The sequence below is a fragment of the Megascapheus bottae genome, chromosome 19 (genome assembly GCF_031878675.1).
Source record: "Megascapheus bottae isolate mThoBot1 chromosome 19, mThoBot2.hap1, whole genome shotgun sequence".
NCBI lineage: Eukaryota > Metazoa > Chordata > Mammalia > Rodentia > Geomyidae > Megascapheus > Megascapheus bottae.
In genome coordinates, this window is record NC_143527.1 from 37,476,352 (window position 1) to 37,490,212 (window position 13,861).

Sequence of the window (13,861 nt, forward strand, 5' to 3'; positions counted from 1 at the left end):
TAGAGATTTTCTACCTTTTTTGCTACATTGGTGGATTTTTTAGTTTTTCTTTCCCCAATTAGAATGAAAGCAGACTTAAGTATGTGGAAAATAAATGCAGACTGTGGAATGGAGAGTTGCTCTATGAGACTTTCTAAAAGGCAGGTACCAAAGGACTAAAAGGGCTGATATGTTCTTGGTAAACTTTCCAAGGCTTAGTTACATTATACTAATGTTCCCTAAGAACTTCCAGAGTTCTGTTCTGATAAAGTACAGAGCTTGAAGCAAGATCCTCTCAGTTAGTAGAATAAGGTCAACCACAAGCATAGATAACAACTCCTGTAAACACACTCTACCTGCTTTAACCTGGAGGGAAAGCAGGCAATCTCCTTTTGACCTAGGCCTGCCTCAACTGAGACTTCGGATGTGGGGAATGAAAGACAACTGGCAGTAGAATCTAGTAACCTCTAAATTTCTATACTTTCACTTAATGACAGTCTGAAAAGACTAACTCTATAAAAATATTGACTCACAGGTGCTTTCCATGGTTCACACCTATGACTGTGGGACTTCTTGGGTCTCTTAAGTGAGGTCTGTTAACTGGCTTAGCTTGTTTCTTTCCTCTATTGTTTGATTTCCTTTGACTGGAATGTCCCATTCCTCTTCTTGTCTACTCTTAGCAACCTCCAGAACATGGTTTAAAGGTCACTTGAAAAGTGTGGAGGTGAGCCCTCTCTCTTCTGATTTCCTGTACATTTTGGCTAGGAACCTCTGCCAGTTCACTTTCTGACCATCATGGTTAGCGAGGAGTCAGACAGGACCCCTTGAGAGCAAGAAGACTTCGCCTTTTTTTCAATTTTTAATGTTGAATATATGTTTAATGCAGCATGAAAGAGCTAATCATAATAGCTGAAAGAATCAATTGAGTGATAAATTGATACATGATAGTATGAATAAACCCAAAATGATGAAATGTAGCTATATCCCTAGGTTCCAGAAGACACAGACAACTTGGAATTCCTTCCCCTTACCTATCAGAATGACAGGTCTAACTCCTGAGTTACTTAGCAGGTTTTCAGGAACAATTACAGTTTCGCCTGCAGGAATGGGCCGAGGTTGTAAAATTCCAGTTAATGGGGTCTGTGGAACTGGAGTAGATAAAAGGGGTTCTGGAGGAAAAAAAGTTGTTTGAAAATAAGAATTAGACATAGAAGCTAAATGAAAAATAATGGAAGGCAATGTAAGTTTTAATACTTTTAATATAGAAATGTTAAAAGTCTAATGGTTTATTATTGTTTTAGTAGTATAATGAATGTGTATTATATAAAATTAAAAGAACAGAAAAAGGAGGAAATCTGTATCACATAATTCATAATCATATCATCAGATATCTACCATTCATTTATCAGTTCTTCCCAGTTGTTTCTTCTTCATGAAGTCTTTTTGATTCTGCTTTATATTTTACATTCTCTCCCCTGACCCCGATTTTACCAAAGGTTTATTTACCCATTATATAAATTTGTTAAGGAACAGAAAAAGTGTGAAAAGGATTGTTATAATTAATCAGTACTACCTAGAGGCATGATTCTTTACATATACAAGGTCTCTCTATTCAGTCTTCTTTTTTTTTAATTTATTTTATTTTTTTTATTGTAATTAGTAAAAGGGTTACATGATATTTGCCAGATATCAGTCTTCTTTAAACATGAGATTCTAAGCACAGAATGAGCTATCCAGGACAGAATTAACAACCAGATCTCAGAAGTGCAAATCTAACACCATGACTAACAAAGAAAATCCATCTGTGATAGTGTGTCAATACCATGAACTAAAAAAACCTAAGCTAAAGGTTGAGTTGAGATCAGTTGTGATGGCCCATGTGGTTGTAGGGAAGGTAGATGTGACAGAGACAAAAAGTACTACCAGTATCCTTATACAATCATTAAGGAAATTTATCTTCAAGAGTCCAGGGGGAAAAATACATATGTGGCCAGGCATGGTGGTTCACGCCTGTAATCCTAGCTACTTAGGAGGCTGAGATTTGAGGATTGGGGTTCAAAGCCAGCCCGGGCACTAAAGAATGTGAGAGTCCTATCTTCAATTAATCACTAGACAATGGAAAGTGGGGCTGTGGCTCCAGGGGTAGGGCAGTAGCCATGAGCTGAAGAGCTCAGGGATTGTGCCCAGGCCCAGAGGTCAAGCCCCATGACCCACCCCGCCCCCCTCCCCCCACAAAAGATACATATGTGGGATTGGGAGCGTAGCCTAGTGGTAGCATGTTTGCCTAGGGCCTGGGCACTGTCCCTGAGCTCTTCAGCTCAAGGCTAGTGCTATACCCCTTGAGCCATAGCACCACTTCTGGCTTTTTCTGTGTATGTAATACAGAGAAATTGAGTCCAGGGCTTACTGCATGCTAGGATAAGCACTCTACCACTAAGTCACACTCTTGATTTCTCTTTCAAATGGTAGTTTTTTTTTTTTTTAAATGATAGCAGACTATTTTCTTCTTAACTTAGAAAGCCAAAAAAGAAAACTAAACAGGTTATAAAAGTAATAGATTAAAGAAAAAGATTCATATGCAAATTACAAAACAATTTTAAATCCCATCTTATTTAAAAATCTTACCAGTTCTTGAAAGAGGGCGAATTGTAGGAATAGGTACAACTAAACTAGGCTGGGGGACCGGTGACCCAGGGTACCATCCTCGGTGTCGTTTCTTTGGTGGTCCAGAAATGAACATGGTAGCTGAAGATCAAAAAGAAAGACAGCTTTGTCCTCAGCAATACAGAAGGAAGAGAGAATAGCAAAGTGACATAGAACTGTATTTACTTAGAAAAATGAAGTCTCTCTTCTAGAGGTAAAGACATACTTTAAAAAGTCATACTAACAAGACGAGGGATGGGGGTAGGGGGAGGGAAATAGGGACCAAGACATGAGAAAGGGTATCAATGTTTGTGAAGTTATGCACCTTCTATTTGGTGAATATAATGTAACCCTTCTATTAATTAGAATAAAAATATATGGTAAAAAGTCATACTAACAAACTAATATCACACTAAGAACAACCTAATATCTAAATGTTTCATAATTTACTATTTTACCCATATTATTTTATTGGATTCTATCAACAACTCCATGAGCTTATAGTATAAGTGTCATGGCTATACCTATTTTGTGAATGGAGGAAGAAAGGTTCCTATTTGCTCAGGGCAATAGAAGAAGGAGGGATTTTTAAATCCCTTATTTTGATCAGTAAAACTCATGTTTAGTAATGTTTTTCAAGATGTTTCATTACATGCTCATTTCAACATTGACTTCAAAATTTGGGTTTTTCACATAGACTTACTAAACTCTTTAATTATTACTCTTTACACCAATTGTAAAATTTCCAAACAGTATATGACAAGTAAAGGGAAAACTCTAGAGTGTTGTTAGATGATAATTCATTGTTCAAGATTCTATATTGCTTCCATGACAATGAGATATGTTATTTGAAAATGCTGAGATGGGTGCTGTACCTTGGTCTGCAGATGTATAGGTAGGTCTTGGTGACAAGGAGTAGCTCCCTGGGCGGGCTGGAGTGGAGGTGGGTACACAAGTCTTCCCTCCTTGACTACCGTTCCCATTTGCAGCATCTGTAGAATAAGAGCAGAGCCACTCAGAACAGAGGCTGGAAGACAATTGCTTTCCATGGAGTTGCAGCCAGCTGATAAACCTCACAAATGAGAATTCAAGGACAACTCAGCAAGACAACTCAGCCCAGTGGTATAGAAACACCTACAACCATTAGAATGGTGTCATCATTAAAAGTTAATGTCATGGCTGGGCATGGTGGATCATGTCTGCAATCCTAGCTGCTTAGAGGTAGAGATAAAGAGGGCCACGCTCTGAAGCCAGTCTAAGAAAAAAAGTCAGCAAGACCCTACCTATTTCAGTTATAATCCAAGTGTTTGTGGTACATGACAGAGATATAAGCAACAGCTGTCCCAAGAAAAGGAATGAGAGACCCTATATGAAATGCAACTAAAGCAGAAAAAGAGCTGGGGTATGACTCAAGTGGTAAAGTACCTGCCTAGCAAACCATGTTAAATTTCCAATACTGCAAAAAGAAAGCCAGATGTCTATTAAAAGAATAAATTAGCTGGGCACTGATGACTCATACCAGGAATCTTAGCTACTCAGGAGGATAAAACCTAGTACTGTAAAAAAAAAAAGCAATAAAATAAAAGATTAAATGTCACCTAAAAATTTCATAGGGTCTTAGGAAATCTATAAAATCATTTCCAATGCAGTCACTGAAGTCAGTAGCTAGAAAGGTGGAAATACGAACATTATTATTTTAGCTTGTACCATGGACATATACACAAGGAAGAGAATAGCAGGATAAAGCTTCACATGCTCACCATCCAGCTTCAAAATATATTACCCAGCCCACCTGCTTCCTTTACGCACTGCTTCTCTTTCCCTTGCACCCGCATGCATGTGTGCTCTGAATTATTTTGAAGCAAATTTATTTATCAGGTAACTTCACCCATAAAGTAGTACTTGATTCATTAGAAAAATAAAAGGATTCCACTTAAAAACTAGTATTATTATACTAGTGAACAAATGCAGCAGTGGTACTCACTAGATACTATGGAAAGTGAAGTATACAACTTGTGGGTTGGGATACGAGGAAAAAAGTGAAGGAAGGAATAATACTGTTCAAAAAGAAATGTACTTATTACTTGACTTATATAACTGTAATATTTCTGTACATCACCTTTATAATAATAAAAAGTTAAAATAAAGTTATGTGGATGAAGTAAGAACCAAGGAAGGCTCCATAAATGATTGTGCCTAACTTGAAAATTTCCCAGAATGTCAGGCTCTCTTGCCTCCTTGGTCTTCTACTTCTCCTAATACACTTCACTTTTCCTCTGGGATTCTATCCATACTTTACAATTTGCCTCCACCTGTATTTCTCCTTGGGTGATGTTATTTATCCTGATGGTATTACTTACTTATATTAAACAACTCCAGCTGGATGTCTCAGGGCAACTCAGACTCAACATGTCCACTCAGCCTCCTCCTGGAAAAATCAGATCCCCCTTCTACATTCCCTGCTTCAGGCAATGACAGTTTTAACCCAAAGAGATGGATGTCCTTTATGTTTAATCAATGAAGCTGCCTGATTTGACTTCCTGTGCAGTTCTTCACATTGTCTCTACCTCTCCAACTTGTTATTAATCGGGCTGAGGACCTCATCAATTCTCAGACTACTCAAATGTACTCTAACTAATCTTCCTATCTCTTGTCTTCTTACATATTACTGCCAAAACAATGTAGTTTAAGTTCAAACCAGACTATGTCACTTCTTTGCTCTATAAGTTATAGAGGCAAATCCATGCTTCATAGCCTGCCTTCCCATGAGTTCCCTTACCTAGCACTTGCTCAGCTCTTGCCATTCTCTGAGTTGTGTACACACACACACACACACACACACACACACACACATATATATTGCCAGTTCTGGGCTTAGACTCAGGGCCTGAACACTGTCCTTGGGCTTTCTCAAGGCTAGAACTCTACCATTTGACCATTTGAGCCACTGCACCACTTCCATCTTTTTCTATGTATGTGGTACTGAGGAATCAAATCCCAGTCTTCGTGTATGCTAGGCAAGCACTCTACCACTAGGCCAAACTTGCGGCACCTGAGTTGTACATTTTATAGTTCTTACCAGCTAAGACTGCTAGAAGTTTTTGCACATGTCATGCTATTTTGTTTCTTTCCCTTTTCTGTTTTTTGTTTTGTTTTGAGACAGGGTTTCTTTCCCTTTTCTGTTTTTTGTTTTGTTTTGAGACAGGTTTCTTTCATTCTATAGGCCACGCTAGCATCCATTTGGTATCCTCCTGCCTTGGGCTTCAGAGTTGGGATTATATAGGTATGCATCACCATGACCACTTTTCCTTCATTTCCTTTTAGCTTTTGTTTCTATTGTTCCTTGAATTTGAAATGTCTTTCCGCCACTCCTTAATACAGTGCAGGTCTCCTTATTTGTAAAGACCAAGCTCCTCCAGGAACTCATACTCCCTAAAATGTTGGACTGCTGTACATTGAAATAGTATCTATATCCCCATTACATTATAAAGGACATTTGGAGTCAGGAATTATCCTTTATTTATTTTCATAACCTCAGTTCCTAGACATAGCAGTAGCTTAAGGAATGTTTGTTGTACCAAATCAAACCACATTGTCTCCTCTGTGTACTAAATATTACTCTAATTCTTCTGGCTGGAAAAACAGAGAACACAAAGCTCTGTGTAATATTGCATTTTTAGAGACAGCTCCACTTTTGTTTCCAACTAGCAGGCAGAAGCAGCTTCTGTTTCTATGATCAATTTGTCAATTGCATTCACATCAGTCTCTTTGTAGACTATGGATTTACCAAAGAAATAAAATTAAGAAAAACATTACCTGCAGCAAACGTCTTCCCTACAACCTGCAAGGACAAAGCCAGAGGTTTCACAACATTCTTATTCCGGGTCAGATCCTGAGCTCCACTTAAATTGATTGCAGAATTAGCTGGACTGAGAACTGGTGAGTCTTTGAAATGAAAGAGGTTATGTAGATTAGCAACCACTTACTATGCCAGAAAGAAATTAATTCAAAAATTGTACATTAAGAAAGATCAGAATATAGGAATTCAGTTTTTACTTAGCACAATTCTCACTTTTAAAAATGTCAATTTCTCTGTATTGTTTTAATTATTTTCTTAATTTATTTTTAACTCGAAGTGCTATTCTAAGCACTTCTAAAGGATAGTCCTCACTACTCAGGAGGCTGAGATCTGAAGACTGCAGTTCAACATCAGCCCTGGCACAAGTCTGTGAGACTCTTATCTCGAATTAACCACCAGAAAACTAGAACTGGTGCTGTGGTTCAAAGTGGTAGAGTGATAGCCTTGAGCTGAAGAGGGCAGGGACAGTGTCCAGGCCCAGAGTTCAAGTCCCATTCCCACTCAAAAATAAAAAGGTTACATTTAATAGTTCAGTACTGAGAAGTATTGAGAAGTAACAGAGAAAAAAAAAATAAAGTTCTTTAGGAGGGATAGGTTTCTCCATGGTAATTACCTCTAAAAATACTTATTCTGGGGCTGAGAGTTTGGCCTAGTGGTAGAATGCTTGCCTAGCATGCACGAAGACCCGGGTTCAATTCCTCAGTACCGCATACATAGAAAAAATTCAGAAGTGGTGCTGAGGATCAAGTGGTAGAGCTCTAGCCTTGAGAAAGTCCAAGGACAGTGCTCAGGCCCTGAGCTCAAGCCCAGGACTGGCAAAAAACAAACAAAAAACTTATTCTGTTATTTTACAATCTGAGCATCTTTTGAGGTATATAATAAAATTAATTATAGCGATTACCTTTGTGGGGGGGCTAGGCATATGGAAATGAGATAGGATGGAGGAAAAACCTTCTATATACATGTATAATATATATTATATGTGTATATATATTAACATATAGATATATAAAAAAGAAGTATTTCCTAGTGGTGGGATAAGTGATTTTCTTAAATGATAAAAAATAGTTACATATAGACTGATTACTGATATGAGAAGTAAATACATAAAGTGAACATTTGCTGAAGTATTAAACACAATGATTTAAAAAGATATGTCTATTACAATGGAACAGCTCTTTACAAAGTCACCAACAACCTAATTTCTAACTCCAAAAGACATGTCTCAAGCCCTATAATACTGAATTCTACTGTTCCCTTTTCTTATTCAGTAATGAATATTTTTGAACACTTACAAAATATATCAAGGATTTGCTAAGATCTATAGTAAAATGATAAAAAAAGATATGAACTATACTTGAATTTTTTTCTGTCTTTACTGTTATGTACTATACTGTTTTTCTGTTTGTCCTCTCACATTTGTATATGTCCCTAGGCAATCAGATAAGAAGCAATGGTTTCAACTTTGAAAACTATTTTCACTTATATTACTTACTTTATCTCAACTACAAATCATAGAAAAGTCAGAATGCACAATGAAACATTAGGTAAGATCAAAGTGAATGTTCCAAAATGTAAGTCCTATTGTATTATTCCCTATTCTCTACTGCCTTGCAACGTTTCTGTTATTAAATTTATTGTGCTTGGTGGCATTTGCATATTTAGCTTGTAACATGAATGGTTTTGAATATTTGGCAGTAGTTGTAAACATTTAAGATATGATTTCCTGCCTTGTTTAGAACAATTTGAGATTACTATCCAATACACATAACTTAGTGTTTAGACAATAAGAAGCTGATAACTTAGCATCTGTATCTCTCCACAGTGAGATCCTCTCTATGAGTTACCTAGGAGTGATCTCCCAAGAGTTATCTAATTTTATTAGGCCTTCTAATGATTTTCAACAATGCTTTCTAGTTTTCAGAGCACACAGTTCCCTCATATCTTTTATCTCATTTAACCTAATTTTTTCATATTTTAACTATCATAAGTTATTTTTATTTTTTAAGTTTAAGATAACTTACTATTGACATACAGAAATACAATTAATATCTGTATATTTCTCTTACATCTTACAATGTTATTTAGTTTTAGTTCTAGGTTTTTGTTTTTGTAGATTTCATTGAATTTCTACATGGATGGTCAGGTGGTCTGTGAATTAAGGTGGTTGTGTTTTGGACTGGATGTGTGGCTCAAGTGGTTACAGTGCCAGTCTAGCAAATGCAAGGCCTGAATTCAAACTCCTATAACTGCAAACAAAACAACAAAAAAAAAAAATCCAAAAAAACAATAACAACGAAAAAGCTGGGTGCTGTTGGCTCATGCTTGTGATCCTAGCAACTCAGAGGCTGAGATGTGAGGATCAGGGTTCAAAGCTAGCCCAGGCACTAAAGTCCATGAGGCTTTTTTTTTTTTTTTTTTTTTTTTTGCCAGTCCTGGGCTTGAGCTCAGGGCCTGAGCACTGTCCTTAGACTTTCTCAAGGCTAGAGCTCTACCACTTGAGCCTCAGCACCACTTCTGGCTTTTTTCTATGTATATGGTACTGAGGCATCGAACCCGGGTCTTCATGCATGCTAGGCAAGCACTTTAACCACTAGGCCAAACTCCTGGCCCCTCCCTGAGGCTTTTATCTCCAGTTAACCACCAGAAAACTGGAAGTGGTGCTCTGGCCCAAGAGCACTAGTCTTGAGCTGAAGAGCTCAGGGACAACATACAGGCCCAGAGTTCAAGCCCCTTGACCAACAAGGAAGAACAAAATAACAAAAACAAAACAAATCCTCAAAGTCTAGAAATCAAAACAAAAGAAAGAATCCTATATTGATGTCCTCTGCTGATTCTAGCATCTATGTTAGTTCTGAAGCGGTACTGATCAATCAAGTAGCCTTCTACATATCAGTTATGTCTTCCTGCCTGTTGGAATGCCTGGTAATATGCTGGATATTTGTGTATTCTTACAAATATTCTTGACCTTTTGTCTGAAATCCAGTTAAATTATTTGGAAATAATTTGATCCTTAACGGCAAAAAAAGGTCTTTCACAATGGTCTCTAATATTCTGTTTCTAATATATTTGTATGTGTGTGAGTATTGGGGCTTGAACTCTCGTCCTGAGCACTGCCTGTGAGCTCTTCAGCTCAAGGCTATTGCTCTACCCCTGGGCCTGGGCATTGGCCCAAAGCTCTTCGGCTCAAGGCTACCACCCTACCCCTTGAGCCACAGCACTACTTCCTGTTTTTCTAGTGGTTAATTGGAGATAAGTCTCCTGGTCTTTAGTGCCCCAGTTGGATTTGAACCTTAATCTTCAGATCTCAGCCTCCTGAGTAGCTAAGATTACAGGTGTGAGCCACCACGCCATTTCTATTATATTAAAGAAGGGCAAAATTGAACTATATTAGGAATGTATACATTATGTATGCATCCTGGACACAGGAAAATGGGAAAGGAGAGAAAGAGGCTACTTGCTTTTGGTAGTATTTTTTTTATATATAATTTTTATTTTTAGGGGCCGGGAATTTGGCCTAGTGGTAGAGTGCTTGCCTAGCATGCACGAAGACCCGGGTTTGATTTCTTGGTACCACATACATAGGGAAAAAAAAAAATCTGGAAGTGGTGCTGAGGCTCAAGTGGTAGAGCTCTAGCCTTGAGAAAGTCCAAGGATAGTGCTCAGGCCCTGAGCTCAAGCCCAGGACTGGCAAAAAAAAAAAAGATATTTTTATAATATTTGGGGGCAGGATTGGAGCAATATTCAGTTTAGAAATGTGTTCTATATCACAAGGACTAGACCTTCCTATGTATTTTATCCAATGGCCAATGACTTGGCTGTGTGAATGCTGTTCCTGTAAACATCTGTGAGTGAATTTTTCCCCCCATACTGAGATTCAACTCAGGGCCTTATGCTAACCAGGCAAGTGCTCTATCTCTTGAGCAACCCGCCCCCCCACAATGTGTACTTCTATTTTATTTTTGAGATAAGTCCTTGCTAACTTTTCCCAGGCTCACCTCAAACTCAGTCTTCTAGACTGTCTCCATTCTCGGGTAGTTGAGATTACAGGTATGTACCACCATGTCCAGCTTCAGATGATACTTTTTATCAGCCTTGAGTCTTTCTTTACATATAGGCACTAATTTCTTCTACTTTATTATAAAATTGACATTGTTTCAGAGATTTATGATATATAGTGTCTTTTTAAAAATGTTTTTTTAATTTCTTTTGGGGGGGCCAGTCTCGGGACTTGAATTCAAGGCCTGGGTTCTGTTCCTGAGCTTTTTCTGCTCAAGGCTTCCTCACTTGATTTCTTGGTTCTCTGCTCCTCACTCTTCTCATGAAATCTGAGCATTTTACAGAATTTGAGGTTTCCATATCTTATTACTGAGTAATCGCATAATAAATTAGTTTACTTTTGAGCAGAACGTGTATTTTGGTTTTGTTATTTTCTAAGTGTATGTTGCAATTGTCTCCGTTAAGTCCTGACTTTATTCCTATACACTGAAGGAATGCTGAAGGGAAATTAGTAAATTCAGACATTTTCTGTTGGCATGTCCATTTGGCTTAACTGAGAAGTTTTGAATGTTGAACCTATGAAATGTCAAATAAGTTTAAATGTAGTGGCCTACACCCGTGATGCTAGCTATTCAGGAGGCTGAGATTGGAAGGACTACAGTGGGTGGCCAGCCTGGGAAATATTTCAGGAGAGTCCTCTTTAACCAATAAAAAATCTTGGCACAGTATATATCTATACCCCTACTACCAAGGAAGTATAAAAGATTGTGATCTAAGCCAGTCTAGAAAATATTGAGACCCTATTTGAAAATAAATGAAAGTCAAAAAGAATAGGTACTATGACTTAAATGGTAAAGTGCCTGCTTAGTGCAAAGCTTTGAGTTTAAACCCTAGTTATTCCAAAATTAATTTCAAAAATAGAAACAGTAGACCAGAAGTTTGGCCTAGTGGTAGAGTGCTTGCCTAGCATGCATGAAGACGCGGGTTTGATTCCTTGGTACCGCTTACATAGAAAAAAGCTGGAAGTGGTGCTGTGATAGAGCTCAAGTGATAGAGTTCTAGCCTTGAGAAAAGCGCAAGGACAGTGATCAGGCTCTGAGTTCAAGCCCCATGATTGGCAAAAAGAAAAACAAAATAGAAACAGATATACTGACATCTCATCTCACAAACCTTTTATTTTTCTTTTTTTGTGCATGCCTGTCTAGGTTTTATCTACATTATCTCCTGACAAAAGAACTAAGTTTTAATATTACTTTTCTTATTTAACGGAACTATTATTTATGTGGGTACGTAATGTTCACATTGATCTTATTCATCACATCTTCTGTGTGTGTGTGTGTGTGTGTGTGTGTGTGTGTGTGTGTGTGTTGTGATTTCTATTATTGCTTCTATACTAAGATTGCATCTCCTTTAGAGTTAATAAAAAGGGAATTTCTGGGGCCAGGAGTTTGGCCTAGTGGTAGAGTGCTTGCCTAGAATGCACGAATACCTGGGCTTGATTCCTCGGTACCACATACATAGAAAAAAGCTGGAAGTGGTGCTGAGGCTCAAGTGGTAGAGCTCTAGCCTTGAGAAAGTCCAAGGACAGTGATCAGGCCCTGAGCCCAAGCCCAAGACTGGCAAAAAAAAAAAAAAAAAAGGAATTTCAGTGGATATCTTGTCCTTTTTGTGTTATATCCTTGGCTAAGCCCTTTGAAGTGAGACTACCAGAACAAAGAGCATCAATATTTCTAATGTTTTCACCACATATTGCCAAATTTCTTTCTTAAAAGGTTAAACTACTGTTCACCTTCATCAGCCTGGCTGAGTATCGGTTGTATCATAGTCATGCCAGCACTGTGTATTATCACTTTTAAGTTTTGGGGCTAATATAATAGGTGACATTGACTTTTCACTGGTACGACTTACAGTTTCTCACGTCTACAAAGAAGACTGTTCTTCCTTATATTTGTAAAATAACCATTTCACATGTATTTTTCCTTTGCAGGAGAATTCTCCCAAGTACATCTATGAGCCTCAGCTTTTCCTCTTGTTGGGGGGAAGCCATCATTGATTTCCTTCTTTTTCTCTCCTATCTATTCATTCATCAAATATTTATTAAATGTTTTCAACATGCCAGGCTGTGACTAGACTCTAGGGACATAATCAAGAAATAAAACAAAGGCACAAAGCCTAATCTCCAAGGAATTTATAAGAGAAGAAGCCACAGTTCTCAATATCTGATTATGAATGGACAAATCCACCAGCCAAAATGTGAAAAAGAAAATTGAAATTGAAAAAGAAAATTGCTTTGAAAAAGCATGACTTAAATATTTGTGAGAAACTAAGTTTGGAAAGACCTTGGAGAAGAACTTCTGATTACCTCAGCTTGAAGTGACTTCAAGGTTGTTCCTGGAAAATGAAGAACATCGGAAGGACAACTTTGAAAGACAGTTAAATGATGCTTTCTGGGCTACAGGGGTGGAGAGCAACAAGTCAGGCTCAGTGGCTCAAATTTGTATCCCTGTTTACTTGGGAGGCAGAGTTATCAGGAAATCATAGGTCAAAACCAGTCCAGGCATAGAAGTTTGAGAGACTCCATCTCAGCCAATAGTTGGCACAGTAGCACATGTCTGTCATCCTCAGCAACTGAGGAAGCAGGACATAAAGTGAGAACTTACTTTGAAATTAACTAATGCAAAAAAGTGGTGGAGTACCTGCCTCACAAGTACCAGCTCTGGTACCCTAGTACCAACAAATATCCAAAAAACACAGGAAAACAAAATTTTCTTCATAACTGACTATAGGGACAGAGGAGGTGTATGACAGGGTGGGTGGAAAGGACGAGCTATGTAAGGAGATGTGAACAAAATAGGGCTGGATTGGGTGGCTATCATGGAGAACACATAAAAGCAGCACAAAAGCTCTAAACTCTTTTTTTCTTAAAACTATTTACTTATTTTGTACTGGTGCTGGGGCTTGAACTTAGGATCTCTGGCTGCTGCTTAGCTTTTTTGCTCAACATTGGTGCTCTATCAACTGAACCATATCTCTAGTTCCGAGAGTTCTAAACTTGGAAGGTAAAGGAAAAGAGGCCCAGAGGAAGGAAATCTGACCCTCTGAGTTCCACTGAAGAATTATTCCTACTTCTTCCCCTCTTAGAGAAAAAAGTCATCTGGGGGGTGATCCTGGAACATAACCATGGCAGGTGACAGAATACCACCTCTGCACAGCTGCTTCCCGGCTGCCACCAGGCAAGCAGCTCTATTCCAGCATGCACTCCCCACCAAGATGTTCTGTCTAGACATATGTAGGCCCCAAAGCCAGAGCCAAGTGATCATGGACTGAAACTGCAAACCAAAACAAACCTCTCTCCTTATAAATTGGTTATTTTGGCAATGC

General features: G+C 38.2%; 1 protein-coding gene across 1 annotated transcript in view; it reads right to left on the reverse strand.

The window, feature by feature from the left end:
• The window catches only part of Greb1l (GREB1 like retinoic acid receptor coactivator), a 200,747-nt gene that overhangs the window by 57,466 nt on the left and 129,420 nt on the right, over window positions 1-13,861 (reverse strand). Inside the window, exons 8-11 of the mRNA XM_090353356.1 lie at window positions 6,439-6,567; window positions 3,498-3,614; window positions 2,605-2,724; window positions 1,011-1,148 (exon numbers count right to left, since the gene is read on the reverse strand). Coding sequence (XP_090209482.1) covers window positions 1,011-1,148; window positions 2,605-2,724; window positions 3,498-3,614; window positions 6,439-6,567 — 504 coding nt within the window. The remainder of the gene's footprint in view (window positions 1-1,010; window positions 1,149-2,604; window positions 2,725-3,497; window positions 3,615-6,438; window positions 6,568-13,861) is intronic.